Source organism: Vombatus ursinus, unplaced genomic scaffold (assembly GCF_900497805.2).
Source record: "Vombatus ursinus unplaced genomic scaffold, bare-nosed wombat genome assembly UNPS02014863.1, whole genome shotgun sequence".
In the NCBI taxonomy this organism is placed as follows: domain Eukaryota; kingdom Metazoa; phylum Chordata; class Mammalia; order Diprotodontia; family Vombatidae; genus Vombatus; species Vombatus ursinus.
The window spans coordinates 23,101,670-23,127,256 of NW_020954641.1; the positions used below are offsets into that span (position 1 = coordinate 23,101,670).

The 25,587-nt window shown below is 36.9% G+C and overlaps 1 protein-coding gene across 10 annotated transcripts in view; it reads left to right on the forward strand.

Moving 5' to 3' along the window:
- EBF1 (EBF transcription factor 1) overlaps positions 1-14,714 on the forward strand; it is a 460,751-nt gene extending 446,037 nt beyond the window's left edge. For 6 of the 10 annotated variants that reach the window (XM_027841850.1, XM_027841851.1, XM_027841852.1 and 3 more), the window contains exons 15-16: positions 2,445-2,639; positions 11,799-14,714. In XM_027841850.1, coding sequence (XP_027697651.1) covers positions 2,445-2,639; positions 11,799-11,830 — 227 coding nt within the window. In that variant the 3' untranslated portion in view covers positions 11,831-14,714. Of the gene's footprint in view, positions 1-2,444; positions 2,640-2,990; positions 3,093-11,798 lie in introns of those variants that run through there. The other 4 variants (XM_027841856.1, XM_027841857.1, XM_027841858.1 and 1 more) reach the window with 1 other exon arrangement.
- The last annotated feature ends 10,873 nt before the right edge of the window (positions 14,715-25,587 follow it).

A 25,587-nucleotide genomic window follows, 5' to 3' on the forward strand; every position in this document is an offset into this window, starting at 1 on the left:
TGAAGAAAACTATTCCTAGAACTATGTCTACTAAAGAGTTACTGTTTGAGGTCAGCCTTCGCTCCTCTTACTTTTTATTTTGATCCATCAGAAGGTTGTCCCTGGTAGACCTATCATTTCACTAATACCTAATCCATTCAATCAGAAAATGTTTCAATCATGACCTGAAAATTAAAAGGTAGCATTCTTAATTAAATCAATAAACTAATTGCTGTATAGTAGCAATTCAATTTAGGCACTTTGATTGCTCAGCCTTCCTGAGTACTTGCAGACACCAAGTGACTTCAGCCTAAGATTGTATCTGTCAGACTGTGAAACTTTGAACATTTAATTTCCATTAATTGATTTCCTCAGTGTTCACAAATATAGTATCAGATTCTCAAATAGGCACTCAGATGGGACGATTTTATCTGCATAAATGCAAATAAAATAATAACAGAAAGCCCAAATGATTTGAGATTTTTCCTCTATAACATTTAATTATTCATAAGCCACTCATGTTGAAAAATTCCAAATGGGATTTAAAAAAATAAATAAGTAAGGCAAGACTTTCCACTAGTGAATGCTCTTTCTAGTGTGGTGTCTGATAACCAATAATATTGTAACAAATGGAACTGTTTGGCTATATTTCACCCCTCCTTCTTTGAGATTCCCCACCTCTAAACACACATAATGATCACATTTGCCAAAGAGATTAATTGCCTTCTTCAGTGAAACAGCAGGACTTCAAATCTACGTATATTTAAAAATCAAACCCCCAGTACAGGAATTTTGCAATTTAAATGGGGATTATTATTGAGAGCATTTTCACATTTATAAATCCTTGGAGAGGTATAAAAATGCTACCCTCATTAAAAGAAAAATACAGTTTAGAAAATATATCTGTGAAAATTCTGAAGACAGCTCTGTTTTCCTGCTGCAGAAGCACCTGATAGCTTCACGTTTTGGCTTTGGATATTGCCTAAAATTGATCAGGGTCTGCAAGTGAAGTATTGAGGAACCACTTCTGCAAAGTCTATCTCCCCTTTTCAACTGTATTGTGAGGGCCAGGTGATACAAAATGATCAATTCCTCCCTGTGTAAACTTGCCAAAGCCGTAGGCTCAGATACAAATATTAACCAAATAGCCCATGTAATGCAGGGTACCATCTATGGAAAAAGTGTTTTCCTTTGCAATTAGCAATGAGTAAGAGAACTTTTTCTGGGATTTGGCTCAGAGGCTTAGAATTTCAAATTGTGCAGCTAAAAGTCAAAGTGCTAGTGCCCATCGGTCCACCAGAAGTGGAAGAGAGTGAACAGATGGCATATGGAGAAAAGATTGAAGATAGTCTCTCAGCAGGGAGAAAATCAAGTTGTGTGTGGGATGACAGGACTCTCTGGAGAAGATGTGTTTATTGAAATAAACAAGAGCTAAATCACTAGTACCAAAAGATTAAAGACCAAGTCTAAAGGAGATCTTGGCTCGTGAAAGATATACATCTGTCCCAACTTTCTCAGGTCTCCTGGTCAGTTAATATTCTCTCCCCCTGGTACTGCCAAAGTTTTCTCATCATTAGTCATCATACTGATTTTCTTGAGTACCAGACAGTACTTAAATATCATGGTATTATGTGTGTACACATGCACATGCCTTTCTGTATATGTATGTGCACACTCATAAGAAGGACAGTGTGGTATAGTTGATACAGAGCTGGCCTCAAAGCCAAAAAGACTTGGACTACTGTCCCTTCTCTGACATCTACTGGCAGCATGACCCAGGGCAAGTCAGTTAACATCTCAGGGCTCTAAGCAACCAAGACCATACATGATAGTGGTGACAGCCTGCATTGGAAGGAGTTTCGTCTTCTGGCTGGGCATAGTTCCTTGTACCAATCAAAACTCAAATCCAGTCCCTATTCTATCCATGTGTGTCTGCATGTATATATACACTCATATGTCTACACACATGCATATACACACATGTGTATGGCATGCATGTGTATATGTGCACCCCTATATAATACATAAATATATGCACACAGATACTATGTATGTATACACATAGTGATAATTCTTGTAAATCAACAAATATGTTGAATATTTATTATACATAAGCGCTGTACTAGTACTGTGAGGGATACAAAAAAGCTTAATGAAATACGTACGTCTATATCTCCCACAGACTCTGGCATATAAACAGGTGCTCAATAAATAATTCTAAATTGTTAAGAAATCACAGTCCCTGCTCTCAAAGAGTTGACGTCTACTTGGGAAGACTGGGCCATGTATATCAAAAGTCAGATCAGGCAAAGAGGAAACTGTGGCCTTCCATGGTGGTAGAGCACGGTGAGGATGGGGAGCATGGGAAGAATTAAGAACTGAATCACGAGCATAACTAAAAGTGCTCTGAGGACCTCAAAAGTCCCAATAAAGAAGTTTTTCTTTTCTTTTTTTCCCTTTTTCAGTTGTGCCATCCAGTCCAACCATGGCCTCCTCTACAAGCCTCCCCTCTAACTGTAGCAGCTCTTCTGGGATCTTCTCTTTCTCACCAGCCAACATGGTCTCAGCAGTGAAACAGAAGAGTGCTTTTGCTCCAGTTGTGAGACCACAGACTTCCCCACCTCCCACCTGCACCAGCACCAATGGGAACAGCCTGCAAGGTAACTGGGGTCCACAGTGGGGCTGGCCCTACCCTCTTAACCTTAGAGCCACTGAGCTTACAGGCCCTGGACCCACTCTTTAATTGTTGCTAAAGTGCCCCATCCCCTGTCTCACCCTGTCTTCCCTCCTCCATTCCTTGAAGTGTTAACCACCTTTACTATGCCCTTACCCCACCCCTCTGGTGCTGCCCAAATAGCAGCCTCATCCGTGTCTATCTCCACTAATTCTGCTAAAGGGAGATGCCACTTGTAAATTCAGACTCAAGTGTTTTGTTCAAAAGTACTATTTCCTTTACTAATATCATCCTTTTTCTTTTCTCCTCTCTTATTCCCTGTTGTCGTCATTATCAGACCAGTCTTTTGTGGACTCTAGCAAGTACTCCACTGCAGGGTCTCTCCAGGGACTGGCCTTCTCCTGAAGTACGTCACTCAATCTTCCCTTCCTTTTGCTTTGGTCACAATGTATGTGTACACAATCCTCCTCACTGTTGTAGGGCACTGGAGCTAATGCACTGCTATTAGAGAGTCACACAGGGCTCTCAGCTCTAGGTGTTCTTGGTTTATCACAAGTGCTGGTGTTATCACAGTCAAGTTTAGAGTCTGATTTTGGTTGTACTTGACCATTATCATAGAAAGCCCACCACTTGTGACAGCCATCTGAGCTGCTCAAGCCTATTCTAGTTCAAACCTGCCACAGAAAATTGAGGTGAAGCTTCAATTGGGAGTAAAGGGACTTCTAATGGCCAATGTATCCATTTCATTCTTTTCATTTGCTCCCCACTGTTTGCCCTGTAGTCCCCAGATTACCCAAACAAAAACCTGCACACATTTTGAGGTGACCTTCAAACTAGAATTTGAGGGTGGGACCAAGCTAACTACTTCTGCCCTGAGTCAGGTTTCCTATGGGAAATTTCTCTGAAACTCAGTTTCTTCTTATGTATACTAGGGTTAGCAACACTTGTCTTATCAGTAGTAGTAGAGCAAGTATTCTGAAAACTTTTAAAGTGCTATCAGGGGTAGGGAACCTATGGCCTTGCAGCTATGTGTGGCCTTCTAGGTCCTTGGGTGTGACCTTTTCATTGAGTCCAAGTTTTACAGAACAAATTCTTTTATTAAGGAGATTTGTTCTGTGAAGTTTGGATTCAGTCAAAGGGCTGCACTTGAGGACCCAGAGGGCCACATGTGGCTCAAGGCCACAAGTTTCCCACCCCTGTCAGCTAGATGATATAAATGTAATACTTTTTGATCAGTTGACAAGCATTTATTAAGTACCTACTATGTGCTAGGCACTTAATGCTTTAGTAAATTCATGGTTCATAAATGTGAGCGATTATTATTATATAATGAGAATATATTAATTCTAGAACATTATATTATAGAATAATTATATAATATGGTAATGATATAATTAGAATAATTTATTCTCTTGGCAGAAAGCTTTAACTTGATTTGTTGAAAAAAAAAAACAGGTGGGAGTGAGTGCAATCATTTTCTGTAATTCTCAACTGGATACTGCAGGAGTAAGATCTGCTCCAAAAGCTATAACTTTTGCCACCTTTGTAGCAATGATAGCATCCTACATTCATCCAATGCAGAGATTCTTCACCTTTTTTTTTTTGCATGTGTCATGGACCCCTTTGGCAGTCTTGGGATCAAAACATTTTAAATAACATTTAAATTTAAAAATAACATTTTAAATGCATAAAATAAAATACGTAAGATTACAAAGGAAACCATTTCTATTGAAATGTTCTATCTTAGTTCATGGATTCCAAGTCAAGAACCACTAATCTATTGCTTTACAATTTACAAAATACTTTCATCACAACCCTGTGAAAAAGTAGTACATACAAGCATTATTATTCCCATCCTATAGATGAAGAAACAGTGGCTCAAAGAAAGTCAATGACTCAGCCAATGTTCTGTGGTTAGTCAGTTTTGGGAGGAGCTCGCCTCTTTTAGTTCTTTCCCTACTACCCTACACTGCCTTTTGCCAACCATCGTGTCGAAGCCATTTCTGACTACCATTTATTGCTCAGGCAGTCCTGCTGGTCAAGGTCCTTCCTGATTCATTTCAGCTAGTCAATTTTCTTAAAGGGGTGGAAAAAAAACCTGACTCTGAAGTGATGTTTTAGACAGCATTATTCATGATATAAAATGCATACATCCATAGAGGAGAATGAATTCATTCATAAAAGCCTGACTTTCTGATTTAACGGATCGCTAAAAATAACTTAACATTGTACTTAGTGTACTTTAAAACTGGCAGACCAGGGGCGTATAATCCTTAAAGTCAGTTGTAAGGAGTTTGAATAATAATATAATATGTGGAAAGCACAAATCTACCATGGGAAGTAGAAATCTACCATTCTTGAGCTATCAATCACAGGCCTTGTTAAAAACTGATCTGACGTCAGAAACAAAATATAACAAGATTTTTAATCGACAGTTGAGTGGTGATGCATGGAGGAAAAGTAAAATATTACATTACCTTTTAGAACTAAGGAGTCCACATTTGCTACAGTGTTTATTGGCCATGGTTACAGCTAGGGCTGGATTCAGGTGGGAGTGGGAGATGGTGAATCAGTTTTCAGGCCAGATCATCAACAGCAAGGGGTAGCAAGAAAAGTGATTAAAAGTTAAAAAAAAAAATTGGGCTAGTCTTTGGCATTAGAACTGAATGGATCTCTGAAATTCACACCTAGTATTCTTGTCGAAGAAGTCTTGGTGAAATGGCTAAAGAAAAGGCTTACAGACCGGCTGACCCAATGACCCACCCAGTTTTGACAGACCCGGAAAACATGCTGACCTTTTCTTCCACTTCTTATTTAATCATGGGTTTTTTTTATAACATTAATAGACAGTGACTGTGTTATTTGCAAATCATACAATCTCCAAATTAGAAGGGACCCTTCGGAGTCCATCTATCCCCACCTTTTCTAGAACTTTCCAAGCCAGTGGTCATTCAGCCTTTATTTAAGGGAGCTCACTAACCTCCTACCATCAGCCCATTTCACTTTGGGATAGCCTTAATTATTAGAAAGATTTTTCTTCCTGTATGTCAAGCCAGAAAAATGCTTCTCTGTTTTCTCATAGTTTTATAAACAAGTTCAAGCAAACAAGTCTAATCCCTTTTTCAAACGACAGCCCTTCAAATACAGGAAGACAGCTATCATACTCTCCCCTCACCAAGTTTTCTATAGGTTAAACATCCCTAAGTCCTTCAGCAGATATCAATATATCATGATTTTGAGACCCTTTACCATGCTGGGTTCATGTTCATTTAAATTCTCTTCACTTTATCAATATCATTCCTCTAATCTGACCCATGAATCTCACCTGAATATTCCATATATAGTCTGACCTATCCTGGACACCAAGTCTCTCAGTGCAGCCTATGATTGCAATAGTGTCTTTGGCTGTCATAACACACATCTTGAGCTTGCAATACACCAACCCCCCAGATGTTTTCTTAGATGAACTGTTATCTCGCCATATCTCTAGGTGATTTTTGAACTTGGGTTCAAGAATTTATATTTATTCACATTAAACATCATCTTATTGGATCTTAATCAATGTACCAGTCTTTCAAGAATGTTTTACATCCTGATTCTGTCCTCTAGCATGTGAGCTATTCATACCAGCTTTGGGTCTTCTTCTAATTTAATGACCATACTCCCTCTAGGCTTCCATTAAGGTTACTGATGAAAATGTTAAACAGAACAGGGAAAAGCACAGATCACTATGACACTCCACTAGAGACCTCTTTCCTTTTTGATCACTCTTAGGGTCTGGCCAACCAGTTCCAATTTTACTTAATGATATTATTTCTAACCAACCTCTCTTCACCCTGACCTCAAGAACAGCACAAGCAGCTTTTTCAAATGCTTTACTAAAATCTCAGTAAATCATATTTACAACATATCTAACAGTCTAGTAAACGTGTCATTCATGTTTACCATATTGGTCTGAATAGAGAGCACATTTCATACCAAATCTGACTTGTATAAAATGTGAATGAATTGCCTTTTAGGTTAAATTGGTTTTGTTTTCATTTTGTGCCAACTTATATTTTTCTCTGAAATGCATTTCTTTTTTAAAGGTTCATCCTATATGCAAAGAAATTCTGTTTTCAAACCAATGTGGTCCTTAACCACCCTAAAGCACTTTAGGTGCTTTAGCACCTAAGTTACTTTAGCACAAAGTAACTTAATCCTAGTTACTATGTATTCTTCAAAATCATATCATGGCATTTCTTTAGAAAAATTCTAACTTTTCATAAATTGATACTGTAGTTTTACTCTCTTTCAAAAAAAATATTCTCTACTATAAGATATTTTAATCTTGTGTCTCAACATCAGAGAGGGAAAAGATGCTCAGAGACCTTGTTACTGATAGTACTCACTTAGATGATGTCATTCCTAAATCTTGACTATGAGCTTCCTTGGGTGGTTTGCCTTCCCAGGTGAAAAGCTGGAAGCAACATTCTCATGACTTATAATTCCATATTTCCATGGGACATTGTCTTCCTTCTCTTTGGCTGAAGATGTTGGTCTTGTGACCATAGGTTCCCCACCCCTGGGCTAAGATATAATACAAATACCCCTAGCTGGCAGTTAAGGCCCTTGGAAATCTGGCACCAGCCTTACTTGGAATGAATGAATGAATGAATGAAGGATTTATTAAATACTTACTATATTAGAGACATATACAAAAGTAAGGCAGTTTCTGGCCTCTAGGAGCTTACGCTCTTAATAAAGGGAAATAACATATATGGGGGAATGGTTGCCTGGGAGGAACATTTTGATTTAGCAATCCACAGAGATGGTGAGTAGAGTCTTTGGGGAGTCTATTGATGCATCCTTTTTAGTAGCAATGATTATTAATTTTATTGTTGTTATCAGAGGAAGAAGTAAAAAGGGAGAGGACATGAACAATTGTAAGGCAGATGATGGCTGTGGTAAAGTGTGAAGCCTGGCTGGGGGTGACTGAGTAGGATGGGGACATATGAGTTTGGGCTCTTAAACTCACCAGTTGGGATTGAGAGGGCGGGTAGGTGACTGGGCAATTCCAAAGCTAAATGGATTAAGTCCACTATGCAATAGTCTTTGGAGATACAGTGGTCCAGGAAGTTGTAACATTTTATGGCAAAGCCAGCAGGGCAGATGGCTAGAAGATGAGTAGGGTGGAATATGAAATGTAACAAGAGCCACAAGCCCTTGAAGCTCATGCATCCACCAAATTTCTCCCCCCCTCATTTCTTCTAAACTACTTGCTATTTTCTGGATTTGGCCTTCTACCTCCTATGTCCATATATCTTTGCACAGGCTTTCCATGCCTCTCTCACCTCTGTATCTTGGAATACAGGATGTCCTTCTGAGTTCAGCCTAGGTTCTACCACCTTTTCTGATTCCTTGTTATTAGGACTCAGTCTTCTCAAATTATCTCATATTTACTTGTCTGTTTACATGCTATATCTCCCAATAACATGTAAGTTCTTTTTTTTTTGCACATTATAGCTTTTTAATTACAGTATTGTCCGAGTGTGCATTCAGTTTTAATAAATTTTACTTGACTTTTTGTTGCTATTGCTAGCATGGACAATGTTTACATCTTTATCTGTTAAGTTTTAATACAGCTATTTCTTAAAAGCCAGCTGATTGGCAACATATATGGAAAGAATGCGATTCTTTTCTTTTTTAACCTGTAAGCTCTTGAAGGCAAAACCTTTTTCACTTTTGTCTTTGTATTTCTAGTGCCTACCATAGTGCTGTACTTGGAGTCAGCACTTCATTGTCAGTTTGTTAATTGAATCGAGTTCCTCCTGGGCAAAGTGCCCACGTACAGGGAGATAATAGGATCAGATGTAGATTAGGAAGGGACCAAGGGCATCTAGTCCAACCTTCTCATTTTTTAGATGAGAAAAATGAGACCCAGAGATGTTGAAACTTGCCTAAGGTCAGATGGTAAGTAGCGGTCAGTATTTGAAGGTAGGACCTGTGACTCCAAATCCATCATGCCTTCCATTGTTACATTTTTGAGATAATAGCACCACTAGATTTGGTGTCCTCTTGTGAGCCTTTATATACTGAGTGGGCACCAATAAATGTAAGTGATGGCAACATTGGTGAATGTTTTAATTATGTGCTTCTAACCGCATCACAGTGTTAAATTGTAGTGTTGTAACAGACACACAAGAATATGTGATTGCAAATACATCTACAGAGTCTTGCTATTCTGTTGATATATCATCTTTGATTGCCTTTTTATCCTTTGCAGAAAAATGAAATCTCTTTAAAATGGGGTCCAAGGCAGACTGACTTAATACCTGATTCCATTTTATATCGACAAGTTTCAATTAACTTCGTTTTCTATACTGTGCAGACAAAACCCAAGTGGAGTTTTGTCTAATAAAATGAGGGAGTTGGATTAGATAATTGCTAACATCCCTGGAGACACTGATTTTGTTAGCAGACGCATTTAAAACATATAGTTTAGTCCCCAAAACCTACTTTGGGGCTTGGAACACATGGTTATCTAAACATGATCTTTCTCTTTTTTTTGGCATAAATTATGTGTTTTGGCTATTTCTATAGACCACATTAGTTAGATATTTGTCAAATCCCTGCTTGTTCTGTACTGAGTTGATATAGTCAAAGTTAGCCATGTAGACACATGTTTGTAGACCCTGGGACCTCATTTTAACACTAACCTTTTTAGAGTAGACTTTCAATGTAAAGAACATCTATCCGAGAAGGTGTTGGCTGTCAATCTAACCTTAGACTCACTTCATGAAAGAAGTATCTTTAAGATGCCTGAACCCATTTCAGTGGTGAGGAAAGGGAATAAATGTCAAAAATACCATGTAGTGTACATATTATGGATTAAAGGTCCTCTGAATAAAGTACATGACATGGTTAGATGTTACATTTGAAACTTATAATTATTTTGGGGAACTACGATCCATTTTACCAGGCTTCATAACAGTCGAATTCTCAGATTCAATCAAATATAAGACCCTCTTGAATCTTGGGGGGTCTGAGTTTCAAACTGGACTCAAACCTTTGGGGGTTTAAGTTGGTCTGCTCTTGGCAAGAGACAACTTCCTGTTTCTAAGAAAGAAGGCTTAGGAAGGCTTATGAAAAAGACTCCAGGAGTTGTTGGATCGCAAACAGTTCTTGCAAAACAACATTTGGATGATTTACGTGTAAATGAATCAGAAACATGTGGATTCAATTTCCCTGAAAATACAGATGGGTTTAAAAATTAACGGAAAAAGTGTTTGACAAAATACATTTTTTTAACTTTAAAATGTCTTGGGGGTGGGGAAGGAAAGTTTGAGAGCCTGAACCTGGCTGAGATATGCTAACCCCCAATTTTACTTGAGCTGTTTAAAAAAAATCAATGATATCACATTTTGGCCAGGAGGGCTAGGATATGGAGAGGGTAACTTCCTGGGAACAATCCTTTCTTTAAATGTGGAATTCTCAAATAAAATTGAAGTAGAGATTCTTTCTTTTTGGTTGTCCTCTAGCCCACTACCCCAGAAATCCCTTCACTGTGCCTCCATTTATGGGTCAACTGTGCCAACAACTGCTCATCCTTTCTGACCAACTATAATCTTCTCCACAATAATTTATTCAGAAGTGGCTAATTTAATTCAATTCTAAGGGGAAAAATGATTTAGGTATATGCTATCTTTCTTTCTGAGAGAGGAAGTGTTGTATAGTGGATAGTTGCAAGCTGGCCTTGGAGCAAAAAAGATATGGGTTCAAGTTCTCCCTTTGTTATATTTCTACTGGCTGTGTGACCCTGGGCAAGTTACTTAACTTCTCAGGGCTCTAGGCTCTCCTCTACATTGATCTGCAGAGAAGGTACTGACCTACACTGGTCAAAGGTGTTGCCTGTTCTTGGAATTCGTTATACAAGGAAACCAGTCCTCATCCCTAGATTTCTTTTAAATACAAGATCAATGTGCTTGTGATTATTTGTTTGGTTGCAATCAGCTCTTCCCACCCTCAGCCCCATCCCAGTAATAACTCCTTATGTTTGTATAGTGCTTTACAGATTTTCCAAGTTCTTTCACATGTGAGATCTCATATGACCATTATAGAACCCTGAGAAACAAGTAAAACTGGTAGTATCCCCATCTGACACCAGACAAGTTGACCAAGGTTACAAGGAATCTTTGGTGGCTGAGCTATAGGGTTCTCTTGCCTAAGACCTCTGTCTTCCTACCTTCCAGGATCTCCTCTCAAATCTCTGGACTGTCTAATTAGTTTTTATAGGATCATAGCACTAAAGAGATCATTCAGTCCAAAATACCATTTTATAGATGAGGACACTGAGGTCCAGAGAAATTAGGTAACATACCAAAGGTCACATTAGTTGAGACTAAAGCTCAGGTCTCTTGACTCCTGGACTCATGGGGTCTTCCAGTATCCTACTAGGCTTTCCCTGCTCTCCTCTTGGTTCTGCATTTTCTAGGAGCCAAGTTAGGCTTCAGAGGCTCAGTTTGAACCACTGCCTCAATGTGGAAGACATCATCTTTTTTGGGAGGCCCATAAAAACTGTCCTTTTCCTCCTCTCTTTTTCTTTCCTTCGCAGACAGAAAAAAATTTTATCCACAGTGCATAATGCAGACTGAAGCTAGGGATCTCTCTCTCTTTCCAGACATGGGCACGGAAATGAACTAACCAAAGAATTGTTTACAGCCAGATACCCATAGTGTTTGTGTCTGCAGAAAGCAAAACACCATAGCTTTCTGTGTAAACTGCTGGCAGATGGGATTATGTTTGGCCATCCTCATGGGGGCAGGGGGAGGAGAGAGAAAAAGAGTTACTAACTTAATGAAAATTCTCTCTATATTTTACAGAGTTGTAGGTCTCAACTTTCCCAGTGGCATTCAAACTATGTAACTTTCCAGCTATGTTTTAAAATTGAAATCAGATTTGGAGAAGTGTTTAGTTATTTTGTTACACACACATATATTTTATATATGTGTGTTGATAAAAAAAAATACAATCCCTGTTTTATAACAAAATCAAATTACAGAACAGATGAGCACACTCAATCCCACATTGTGTTTTTCTCCTCCCAGTAAGAAATCTGCAGTCAAAAACATTGACTTCTTTCCCCCCCCCCCTTTTCTTTCAACAGCTATATCTGGCATGATTGTCCCTCCCATGTGAAAGAATTGCCTTGAAGAATTTTATTAATGAAGAAGTTGGATACTGCTACAGAGAGAAATCTGATACAAGTCCCAGAGTGGAACTTTTAACTCAGGCCTTTTTAAGAGGAATCACAATAACTGCAGATTTTTAAACAAACAAAATCACCGACCTTGCAAATACTGAAATTGGAAGGAATCTGCAAGTGCAGGGTGTTGGTTAAAGTTGTACATCCCAAGTATTTGGGAGATATATTTATTCTGTGTTGATAAAAGAAAATCCACTTTTTTTTTAAAGCTTAACTAACAATCATTTGTCTTTTATAAACCGTAAAGCTATATATGAGGGACACTATAAATAAGACTCCATGTTTTAATTTATGATGTTTTTAAAGCTGTGTCAAGGGAGAATGAAGCGGTGACATTTACAAAAAGAAAAAGTTTTAAAAAAAGCTTGTATGGGACAGAATAGGAATGCCAGTTAGTTTTCTAGAAGACTAAGGGTCGGCTCTTACGCCTTAAATGCATATCAAGTGGTAGTTTGCTCATACAGTGCATTTTCAGTATCTAACTTAATCTGTCACCCCATAGGAGTACAAGCTTATTGATCTCTTTTTTATCATTGTCTTAAGTAATCATGTAAATAAATGCAACCTGGAAAGTTAAGGGATTTAAATGATCACATCTTTTTCTTCCACTCCAAAAATTCAGTGCCTCTAGATAGATTGCTGAAACTGCATATTGAAACCTGCTGCCATTCTCTTTTGCTAATATATCAGAATCTTCTGAAGTCAGTGGCCTCCAGAGAGTTTGGTGTAATAGTCTGTATTCATGTAAAAATCTCCTTTGAGACTTCATGGAACAGGGTCCAGGCATAAGACTCTAGACAACACACTCATGTGTTTTCAAGCCAAAATCTATCCTCTACCCCTCCATTTAAAAGGAAAAAAAAAGTATTGCAATTGACTCTTTTCATAGGCCGACTTCACATCATTGCAAGGAACTGACAAGAGGTGCAATGCAGGAATTTCACCCATGTCCCACTCAGATAGCTCCTGTATTAGTCGACCCTTACTGTTTGTAACATAATAGATTAAGCAACAGGTTAAGTGCTTTGGAATAAATAGTAAATGGAAACGTGAAACTGGGAGGGGGGCGGGAGGGGGATTGATCAAAGGCTGAAACCTCCAAACCATAGCTTTTTGTTCTACAGGAATTTTGCTATCATTATCTGGGAAGTGTTCTTAAAAAATTAAGAGTCAAAGATGCAGCAAAGTTCTGAGGATGCATTTACCTGATATTTTTCTTTGCTGTTGTGTTTTTGTATGTAGTTATAAATACTGTAGATTTTTTGTGATTTTTTGCCAAAGTTGTTGTTCTATTTATACATTTTAATGTCTTAAGACAGTTTTTCAATATCACAAAAGATTTTACTGCATATTTTGCAAAGAGAGCTCACTACCTTTAGCTTGCACATACTTGCAAAATTAATTAAAAAAAAGCTTTTTTTTTGTTTTAAAGGGGATTTTGTAAAATATCCATATAAATAATGTATTTATCTTTGGAATTTGTACATTGCTTTTTCCCTTTCCCTCCCTGCCCCTCTGTTTATTTTATTGTGTATGTTTGCTATGTGAAAAGTGCTGATTTGTTTGGTCACCTACAGTTGTATTAGCTGTTTCAATGTGATTTTTGAACACTTCATTTATGGTTATTTTTAGTATTGTTTTAAACCCTGCTTCCATTTTTTTTATTTCAACCCAAAAGCCATTGTCTATTTTTGTATTATTTGTAAGTTAAGAAGTTTTTTCCAATATATGGCAAAAAAAGTAGCATATTATTCTTGTAGCATTTAGTTCTGTAGATTTAAGAAAATGTATCCTTTGCTTTGGAAGCTTAAAAAAAAAAAACCCTAATGCTGTTTTACTCTATTAATATGCATGGAATCTCTCCCCTTTGGAGTGACGCATTTTGTGCATTAAATTTGGGGAGAAACTTCATAGAAATCAATGAAAATACTTTCTTTCTTACGTCTGCTTGTATATTTCCTCTGTCTTTCACATAAATATAAACCAGCAGATTGGATGCCTTAACAATGCAAATCATATTCATTTCACTTGTACATTGTACTGTGCACCAGAACTGTCAATCATCACTAACATTCTAAGAAAAAAAAGAATTGAAAAGCACAAAAGAACTGTTTTGTTACCTTAAGACAATGTAACTTTTTACAAGAAATCATTTACAACAATGCTGCAACTGTGCATGCCCCCCGTATGGATTTTGCAATGGTTTCCACTAGATTGTCAGAGTGCGATTTTTATGGGGTTTGTGGGAGGGGAGGGAATCCAGGGTAGGGAAGATGGGGAGGAAGGCAGTTTTTTTTTTTCATGGTGAGAAAGAAAAATAAAATTTTTAAAAAGAACTGGAAAACGTAAGCGACATTGACGCTTAGCTTCTCGGTACTCAGAAAGGTTGTCCTAATTCATTCGGTAAGCTCTGGCCTGGAGATGTACATGATTTAAAGCCATATTTTGTCTGGTGAGCCCCTGAGCTGTTTGTGAACCCTCACTCAGCCTAGGCGGGGAGCCCCCTTCGGACAGCAACGACTGCGCCCATCTGTCAGCCATGTGCAGTATGCTTAGACCTTTTCTTCAAAATCCAAAGAGCCTGTAAGATGTGTACACTTGGTGTTTTGTTGCCGCTATTTATAGGGATTGGATGATGGGAAGTTCAGGCCCTTTGCCCTGCTTCCAACCACACAAAACTCCTTTTACAAGGTAAAAGATTCCCCTTAAATACAGAATATGGCTTTAAGTGGAAAATAAAGAAAAGACAATTCTAATTTCAGTTTGGAATAAAAGGAGGAAAAAAAAAAGGAATAATGCAGTTTCTCAATGACTGGATTGCATAACAGATGCCCTGGCCTCACAGTTGTACTAGGATGCAGGTTAATTAAAACAAGTCATCTCTAAATCTACTAACCTTTCACCTTCTTATCAAAACTTTTTTGAATAGACACACACTGTACAGTTCTATTGTTAGAGAAACTAACTACTGTAGAGATTGTTATAATTTTTTTGCAGAAATTCAAGCTGTAAAAACTTTTCAACTTTCACGATATTTAATTAAAGTTACTTCCTGTCTGTGATGACAGCTCCTAGTTGTGTATTTATTTCTATTTTCGATGCTCCAAGGGGCAGCATTACTTCAGAGATCCATGTTCCAGACTATTCAGACTGTCTTTGACATGTTGAGAAGGAAGAAATAGATGGGTCTCACAATTAGAGCAGTTTTAGACACCCTGTTTCTTTGTTTGATGCTCTTTTGGGCTCTTGCTAATTTGGGATGCAAATTGGTATGCAAAGTGTACTGCTGCCCTCTGCTGGCAGCAGCCAGACCTGCATGTGTCCGTGCTGACCCACGGAGAAGATAGCCCTACTTCATCCGTGAGTCAACATAGAGAAAGGCCCCTGGCCATGACTGATTTATAATTTGCGGACTGGCCATTTTGGAGCTCTGTTGCATCATGCTATTTGCATACACTTGCTAATTAACTCCATGGAAATTTCTAGTCAGTAGATTACATTCTATTGCTCTTTGAAGAAATATTAGACTTCCAATCCTTGCGCCATCTTTTTTTGGTCATATGCACAGTAAGTTTTTCCTGCTTAATGCAACAAAATTTACTTGTAATCATATTAATAGGTTGAGAAGTAGATGGATTATTGACATAAATTTTCACTTCCCCTAATTTCCATTTCTGCTAAGGAGGCCTTGATCCTATGAGTAAATTTGTTCCCAAGAATAAACATATCCTTGTAGGACCAGACTAATTTCTTAGAAGGGTGTTTCTTAAGTGGATGTTTAATCACTAAGATGTACATATTAGAACTGATATCTGAACCTCCAAACTGAATTCTCCCTGTAAAGCTGATACTGATTTAATTTATCCTCCAGTGTCTACTAGTTGTATTACTATGGCAAGGGCTCTATGAGTACTCAATGAGATAATTTCTCTATAATTGATCAAGTCAACAAGCACTTATTAAGTGCTTATTATGGGCCTGTTTTCTGACCTGAGGATAAAAGAAAGGCAAAAACAACCCATGCCCTCAAGGAGCTTGCAATCTAATGGAGAGATAGCATGAGTACAAACAACATAGGTAACAGGATTAATTGGAGGTAATCTCAGAGAAGGAACTATCATTAAAGAATAATCACAACTATGGAAAGCTCATTTATGGTTGTTACCACTAATAATCTTACATTTACAATGGTCAAACCTTGGTATAAGTGACCTTGAGAGGTTACTTAATTTATCTCCTTGCTTTCAAAGATGACAATGTCTAAACAATTCTCATTAAATACAGTTTCCTTCCCCCCACCACACACACACACACACATACACACACACACACATACACACACACACACACACACACACACTTTTCTGTAAAAGGGCAGCTAGATGGCTCAGTGAATAAAATGCTTCCCTGGGTTCAAATCTGACCACAGACACTTATTAGCTGTGTGACCCTGGACAATTCACTTAGTCTTGTTTACCTCCATTTTTTATCTGTAAAATGATCTAGTGAAGGAAATGGCAAACCACTCCAGTATCTGCCAAGAAAACTTCAAATGAGTCACAAAGAGTTGGACACAACTGAATGATAATAATATAACAGCTTTTTGTAAAGGACCTCTAGAAAAGAAAATTATATAACCCTATTTAGCCATGAGAAGATATAATTTAATTTTAGTCATAACTTTTCCACAAAGGTATCGTGAACCATAACAAATTATAGCAGTGAAGAAAACTGATCAAGTCCTAGCATGGGTAGGGGGCTTTCAACATATGCAGAAAGAATAGAGAAGAAATATGTGACTTTAGGGAAATCTCTTTTCTCTGAATCTGTTTCCATATTTGCAAAATGGGGAGAGGGGGGAGTAGACTACATGATGAACTCATTGTTCCCTCTGGTTTACTCCATATGGTTTGATGTCAACTGTCTTTAAAGGAAAGGAGACCTTCATTTCTTAACCGTTTCTCCAGTTATTTATCTGTAGCATTGGAAGCTCCAGCCAAATGCTGCATCGTTTTTATTTGCTTCTGTCCCCTCTCCCTGGTATCATCCTCTTCTCCAGAGGGTATTATATTTATGTTAAGAGGAAGATTCAGTTTTCAGGACTGAAAACATTTTGTTCCTCTTACAAAAAAAAACCAACTTAAGCTTTGAGCATTTTTATCTCTGCTCTCTGGAGAATTATACTACAGTGGGACTGGTTTTTATCTACTTAGCATACTTTCATTCAATGATTGCAGAACTTTACTTCAAGTTTGTAGCCTTCCAACTTCACAAATATTGGCAATAGCCTATGTGCTACCTCTCATAGGACTAAATTGTTCTGCATTGACAGCTAAGATATGACCAAAATAATGAAATTCTTTCCTATCTGCATGGCTGCCCCCACCACCACCAAACAATATTCCCAAAAGGACAGAGTAAGAATATCTATAAAAAATGATCCCTTTGGAATCTATCATCACAGATGTAACAAGGGGAAAGGAACCAACAAGATAACAAAAGACTAGGAAGGGAAGAGACACTAATGGAGAAATTTGAATTCTTGTATATTTTACACCTCTCTTTAACAATACACACACACATATATCCTGAATTCATAACTAATTCATTTTATAGTGATTTCATGGACAGGAACAATGCCTGCTTTTAAAAATATCATTCCATATAGATTCTATTATGATAAACAGGCAATGGACATACAGATTTTGAATTAGGTAGAAATACTAAAATGAGAACATATTTAAATAGGTGAAGTATAAATTGTTAGTTGCTTTTTAGGTAGGCTTCACCACCATCATATGAAAGAAACATGAAATATGGTCCTGCCCACAAGGTGCTTTGCTGATCATTCACTGTTGTATTTGAATAGAACACAAAAGTACTGAAGGAATTAGAATTTCTATCTTAAAATGTCTTATGTGAAAACATGCTATATCATATAGATAAGTCATTTCCCCTTGAAACGACATCACTTCTCTCTTCATCTTTTTCTCCTATCAAAGTGGGTGCTGGGGTTAGACTTCCAAGAAGTAGAGATAATTAGTGGTCAACAGCCTTCCTATTAAAAATACATTGTTCCATCTCTGTGCCCAAAAAGAGTAAATTCACTCTATTCAAAAGAACTCCAGACATTCTACCTATCATATCTTAATGAACAATACTATTCTGAATCTAACTCAAGTGGGGCATGAAATCAGAGAGTTTTTGTTTGTCCTTTATTCTCGAGCTATAGGAAAGCTGGTGTGGTGGAAAGATCACTCGATCAGGTAACAGAGGACCTGGACTGGGACCCTGGATCAGCTACCCATTACTTGTGTGATCTTGGATATCACTGATCTCAGATTTTTTATCTATAAAATGAGGAAAGATCATGATCTACATAGATATAGAACAGATGGGTTAGACAAGATGCAGTCTCTGGTCTTTTCTGCTCTAAATCCTATTACTCTAAAGAGAATCTCCATTTGTAGAGCATATCATGCAATTGCTAGCAGTCGGGGTTTGAGCAAGAGACAAAATTGTTTTGCTGTCAAAGAAGGAAGGAAAGGTAATTCAACCAACTGAAAGCCACAGGCATTGAGTATTCTATAAGGCAGAAATAGACAATGTGAGTGCCTATCTCTCCTTCTGCTTTCTGGCCTTTCCTTGCTTTATCTTCTGGTTTACATTTTCCCCCCTTTCCCATGGTATTATTAAGCCCACCTGTTAGTGTCAGGGCTAGATCTGCCTAAGCCATATCCTTATTATTCCTCATTTGTCTGCTATGGTCAAAGTCCATAAGACACTGTGTCTCTTGGGTGTTAGTTCATCCTCTAGGACATCTCATTATGTCCTATTTTAATGGTTTCCTCTTCACTGACCAGGTATTCATTACAAAATAGAAAGTTGGGTCCCCAGAATTATCAGCCATAATCCCACTAAAGTAATGTCAACAATATTATCTTATGGAATGTATTAAATTCTATTCAGTTCAACAAGCATTTTAAAACTTAATTAGGTAATCGATTTTTAGTTTTCAACCTTCATTTTTATAAGATTTTGAGTTCTAAATTGTTCCCCCTCCACAAGATGGCATGCAATCTGATATAGGCCATACATGTGTAATCATATTTAACATATTTCCAAATTAGTCATCAAGGAACATTTATTAAGCAGCTACCATGTACCAAGCACTGTGCAAAGTAGTAAAGATGCAAAACTAATTGAACACAGGCCATCTTCAAGGATCTTGCCTTCTAAGGAGGGAAACAACATACAAACAGATACATAGATGCAACATAACATAGAATAAATGCAAGCATAGGACCTAGGGTTTATTGTAACCTTTCAATATGAAGTGTTTCACTGAAAAATAAAGGAGGCTGAGAAGATGTTGGGCATCATCATGATACAACACTGTTACATAACCGAGAAGGTGCAACCATACTAAAAAACTAGTTCTAATTCTAGTTATCTCATGTCAAGAAAGGTACAGCAACATATGTAAAAGCCCAGAGAAAGGTAACTTAACCAAGGAGATGTGACTCCAGTCTGGAATGATAGATTTAATGCTTATAAAATTATGAAAAAGTACTTATTCACAAGTTGCTTAATACCAGTCAGTCAGTCCACAAGCATTTATTAAACACCTATCAAATGCCAAGCACTATACTAAGTGCTGAGGTCACAAAGAAAGGCAAAACAAAGAAACAACCAATACAAGGGATATGCTGAGAAACTTGAAAGATGATGAAACAAAAAGGCCATAATGTTTACTAAGTTAAACCAATTCCTTTTTCCAAGAGGCAGTACAGACTGAAAATCTAAGAAGTATCAGAAAAGATTTAGGTATTTTATCTATCTTAGAGCCTCAACAGGTCTACAATGTTTGAAAGTCACTTTAATCACCTTCTTTACTTCTCTGAACCTCACATTCCTCATTTATCAAATGAAACACTTCATTTAGATAAATAGGAAGGTTTCTCTCCAAGCTTTATAACTGGGTGATCCTATGGCTCTATTTCCCAAAACTCTTTGATGTTGACATCAAGGTTCACCGTACTCTGCCATCTTTTGGTGCCACTAGACTGGATGGACTAGGGATCTGAACCATTGAGACAATTCTATGATACAATTACAAACATTTCTTCGACCTTTTCTCTGTGTTGAAGGCTCTAACACCAATCCCCAGAAATTTTGGTTCATTCAACAATGATTTACAAGGTACAGCATTATGTACTGGAGGAAAAACAAAGATAATAAAGCCAACTCCCTATCTGTAAGGGATTCATAATCCAGTAAGTGGACTGCATTTTTCTACAAAGAATCAAAGCTCTTCTAACAATGCGTAGACTGCTGTTGCAATTAAACTTGCATTTGGTTTAAATGTGACATACCATTTAAAACTGCTTAAACTGTGGGAGGTGGGGTCCAATCCTTAAATAGATATTATTGACAACTTAATTTACTGGATCTGTACAATAGATCCTTCCTGATAATTTTTTTGGGAAAGAGGGTGGGTATATGTGATCTTATCAATGTGAACAATTCCCATTATGAGAATTCCCTCTACATGATGGGTCATGCCAATATAGTAAAAGTGCTTATACTAATTGAATCAATGAACAGATTTAGTGCTGTACCAAACTGTGAGGGAGATGCATTATAGAGATAGACAAAATAATAACAAAATTTATTTGGAGGCACAAAAGGTCTATAATTTTAAGGAAGATAATAGGAAAAAAGTAAGAATGAAGGTAAATGGTACTTTCCAACTTAAAATTATTTTTTAACCAATAATTACCAAAAACTATTTGGCACTGGTTAAAAATAAGAAAGTCAAGTCAACAAACATTTAATAAGTGTCTACAATGGGCCAGGCACTGTGCTAAGCACTGGATATATCATGAAAAGCAAAAAAAGTATTCCCTACTCTCAAGGAGATCACATTTGAATGGAAGAGATAATACAGAAGGTATCTAGAAGGTATCAACAAAGTAGATGGAAGAGAATCTCAGAGAGGAAGGCACTAGCAACTGGGGAGGCCCAAGAAATGTCTCCTTCAGGAGTAAGGATTTGATCTGAATCCTGAGAAAACTAGGGAAACTAAAAGGAGGAGGTGAGGATGGAGAGAATACTATAAATGGAGCTGAGCCAATGTAGTGTAGGTCTTGTATAGCCCACAACACTCACGGATATGGTCCAAACCAAATTAAAATGTAATCGGGAAATATTTAGTAAAATAAATAAAAATGCATCAAACACAGACAATATTGCATTATAAAACTGCAAGATTCAGGCCACAGAGATTCTTATGTATGGATTAGTGATCCAAACTTCTATTTGAGTTTGACACCAAAGTGAGAATCAGAAACAATCGAACTCAATGTTTGATGAACTTGAGAAAACAATTTAATTGGTGGGAGAGTTATTTATTTGACAAGAACTGTTGGGGAAAATGGAAAGCAGCTTGGAAGAAATTAGACCAATCTGTTACACCACATACCACCACAAGCAAATAAGTGATCTGAATATAAAAGATTACACTTTGAAAATTTTTGAGAAAAGATGGTATTAGGTATTGTCCACAGATAGGGCTGGGGCAGAATTCTTCACCAAAGAAAGGCTAAAGGTGTTAAAATAAAGATAAAATAGACAATTTTCTCTACAAAAATCATTTGTATGGACAAAATAAATAGAATAAGAAGGAAACTGTCTATTGGGAGAAATATTTGCATTAAAAATCTTCTATTGCAGTATTATATCTGAATCATATAGGGAACTAACTCAAATATATTCCTTAATGGGTAAGTGGTGTCAAAGAGAAGAACAAAATGTTCTCAAAAGAAGACTTTCACGCTATTAACAACTACATATAAGATTGATCCAAATCACCTATAATAAGAGGAATGCCAATTAAAATGACTCTGAGATTTGACCCTACACCAGCAAAGTGGCAGATATAATGAAAGATAAAATGGTTAATTTTGGAGGGACTGTGGAAACACAGACACACTAATATGTTATCAGTGGAAGATCTAATCACTCTGGAAAGCAATTTGGAATTAGGCTAAGAAAGTGCCTAAAATGGTTCTGGGTCATGTGACATAAAGATGGAGGAAAATAAATTTTTTATAGTTCTCATGAACTTTCAAAAATTCCCCCAAAGTGGAATTATACACCAGAGGATAGAGCAATTATAGATATCTCCACAGTCCAAGAAACTCAACAATGTAATATGCATGAATTAACAATGAAGAATAATAATCTCTAACAAGCTCATTTGATAACACCCTTCCCCTCCTCTATCAGCTTCCACACTCTAGCAGGGAGTGATGTACTGGCTTGTCATCTGGGACATATTCAGTAAATTCTCTATTACTCCTGCACACTCTGCCAATATACTCTACTCTTGCCCTTATCCTACTGTTCTATGACAATAAACAGTGAACCACAACTCTGTTCATCTACTTGCTGAGTAATGGTGACAGAGGCAGGTGGGATCATGCTCTGGTTGGAATGGTCACACTCAAAGACCTAAGAGTAGAAGGGACTGGGCCTATGGACCAACATGTAAGTTTGAACTGGGCCTGAAGAAAAAGAGACTGCTATCTAGCTGAAATCAGTCCTGTCCCCCTAGAAGTCACTTGAGGCTGAGACTGAAACTAGTGAAAAATGAATTCCCCAATGTGGGAGGAGGCTGGCATAGCTTTGAAGTTTATCCTCTGTGGGTTAACCCACCATTAAAGGGGAGAGAGTCAGAAAATGAGCAACAGGGGGCTATCAGAAGAAAAAAATATACGAAAATCACCAAAGATCTAAGGAGAAAGAAAGCTCAGCAAAAATAGGGGACTCAAGTAGATAAATCAATGGAAAAGACACTAAAATCAGAAGGGATGATGGTGACCAAGGCACCTGAAAACATCTCTAAATAATAATTGCCAGATGGAGGAAACTGAACTAGCACCTGATAAAACACAGAACCCTTGTGAAAATGGATGGTAAAAAGACCTTCAAAGGCAAAAGAAAGAAAATGCAAATAATGCAAGACTATTCTGCATGTAAAACAAATAATAAAAGTGAAAAGAATTTTTGACTTACAAATACTTTAAACAATAGAAACACAAGAAATGTAAATAAGCAGAACTATTTAGCAGAGAATGAGTAATGAAATTAATTATCTCATCTCTAGAGACTATTAAATCAATCAAACAAACAAACAACAACAACAAAAATAAAGAGCACTGATGTATCATGTAAAAAAAAGGAAAAGGGACTATTAAAAGATTTTTAAATACACTGAGGAGGAGGGATGAATTGAAAATTTAATTTTAAAAAATAGAAAGGAATGACTGCAGAGGTTTGAAACATTATGAATTAAATTTCACAAGCCCCCTACACACAAATAAATATATTTTGTGGGACTAAGTCACAGAATGGGAGAGTGGATAAATGGGAAGAAGGGAAATGAAGGATCAAGAAAGTTTAATGTACCCTAATCAAATCCACCATTGAGCAAAGAAGAGAAGATAACTCCTGAATTCTCTAAGTAATAAAAAGGACTATAGGGGAATAGAAGAGGGAGCAAAAGGGAGATAATGAAACAGAAGGAAGGAAAGGGAGAGGTCTCAACTTATTGTAGGGAAAAGGTCCCACTGAAGAACACTCCCATGGCAGAAGAAATATATGTCTGGTATAGGAGGTAGAGATCTTACAGTAGGTCTAATATATGGGGCTTGGTGCAGAGAAAGAATATATCTTTTAAGATAGCATTATGATTGCATGAATATCCTGCCTCAGAGAAAGAAAATTGGATTCCTTGAGGCAACTGCCACCCAGAAAGGTGAAAAGATATGGACTCAAAGAGAAGAGTGCTTGGCAAATGGGAAAGACAATGTTCATGGGGGAGGGCAAGGGACCTGTCAACATGATTTGAGATGGAGAATAATTTCTAACAAGGGGCAATTCTTTTATCCTTATTACTTCCCTCATGATAATTCAAAGAAGGAAGCCCAACAAATGAAAGGGGCAGGAGAAAAGATGTACAGATGAAATAACACACAAGCTGTTTAGAGGATAGAGCTCAAACTCGGTACTTCCAAAGCTTTAATTCTATAATGAATGCGATTAAATTTAAAATAAATATCTAGACTTAATTAAGTAATTAATAAGTATCTAGACTTTAATGATTCAAAGTACAGTATAGAAAGAAAGAGAACTTTTTAAAAAAAAGAATAAAGAAATCCTTCTTAAGCAAAAGATTCCCTCCCACCCAAAAGCAAGAAAAAATCCTAAGAAACAAAAGAAATTGGTAGGTGAGGCAGAGCAATTTTGAACTAACTACTTAACCAAGTTAAGTTAGTTCCCCAATTGAGGGGAAAGAAGAAGAAAAGAGGAAAATAATTAGATAACTAACTAAAAGGAAGAAAAAAATCAATAAATTAGGTAAACTTCTAAGGAAAAGATTGACAAACAGGAGTGGTAGGATTGAATGTATGGGGAAGGGACCCTGTGGAAATAGGATTGTATTAAAGTAGATTAAGAAAAACTAATTGTAGGCACAACATAGTGAGTTAAAAGAGGAAGGGGAAATACATATATACATACATATACACACACACACACATATATGTATATATATATAATTTAAAAATCAATGCTAGAGGCATAAATGGAGGAACATATAAACTTACCTCTGCTAACTTTAAAAGTGATTTGATTAAAGAATCCAATAAAAGGAAAGAAAGAGTGACAAATTGGATAAGAAAACAAAACCCCACCATGTGTTGTTTACAAAAAACATATCTAAAAATCAAAGAAATATAAGGAATAAAAGTTAGGTGAATCAAAACAGAGGAATTGCAATAATACTATCAAAGTCAAAATAAAAATTTATAGTACAAAGAGAGCTAAGCAAGGAATTGGATTATGCTAAAAGAACCATAGACAATGAACCAATACCAATATCAAATGTATGTGAATGAATGGCACGGCATCTAAACTTACAAAGCCAAATTAATTTAATTGCTAAAAGGCTTAGTAACACCATAAGATTAAAATAATTTAATGCGTGTTTTCCAGAGTTGAACAAGTTTAACAGGAAGAAAAACAAGTGAGAAATATAGAATTGAAAACATTACTAGAGTATTGAGAGTTAAAGGCTTTGGGCACCTTCTTAATAGACCTACTATAGACTATATATGAATATATATATATATATATATACATGGTATATATATATTTCTCAGCACCAAAAAGAACTTTTACAGAAATTGTATTGGGGCACAAAGAACTTGAAAATAAATTTATGAAAGGGCAGAAATTCTAAACATATCCTTTATAGACCAAAACACAATAAAAATAGCAATCAATTTAGAGAGCACAAATGAGACACAAATAAAATTAGAGGTATAGTAATGAAACATTAAACAAGAGAGTCAAAGAATAAATCATAAAACGATAATTATATGAAAATGATGATAATGGTGAGATAACACAAAATGTCTTCACTTGCTGGTAAATTGGATTTAAGTGAGGCAGAGTTGCACAAAGTTATTAGCTTCACTCTCTCTTCCAGTCATCGAAGTCCATTGGCAAGACAAAAGTCAAGACAATTGGCAATGACTTGGGATACAGTAAATGATAACTTTGGCATCTTTGATGTCTGACCAAGCTCCAAGTGCTCCATAGCACCTGCTTCAGCCACCTTCAT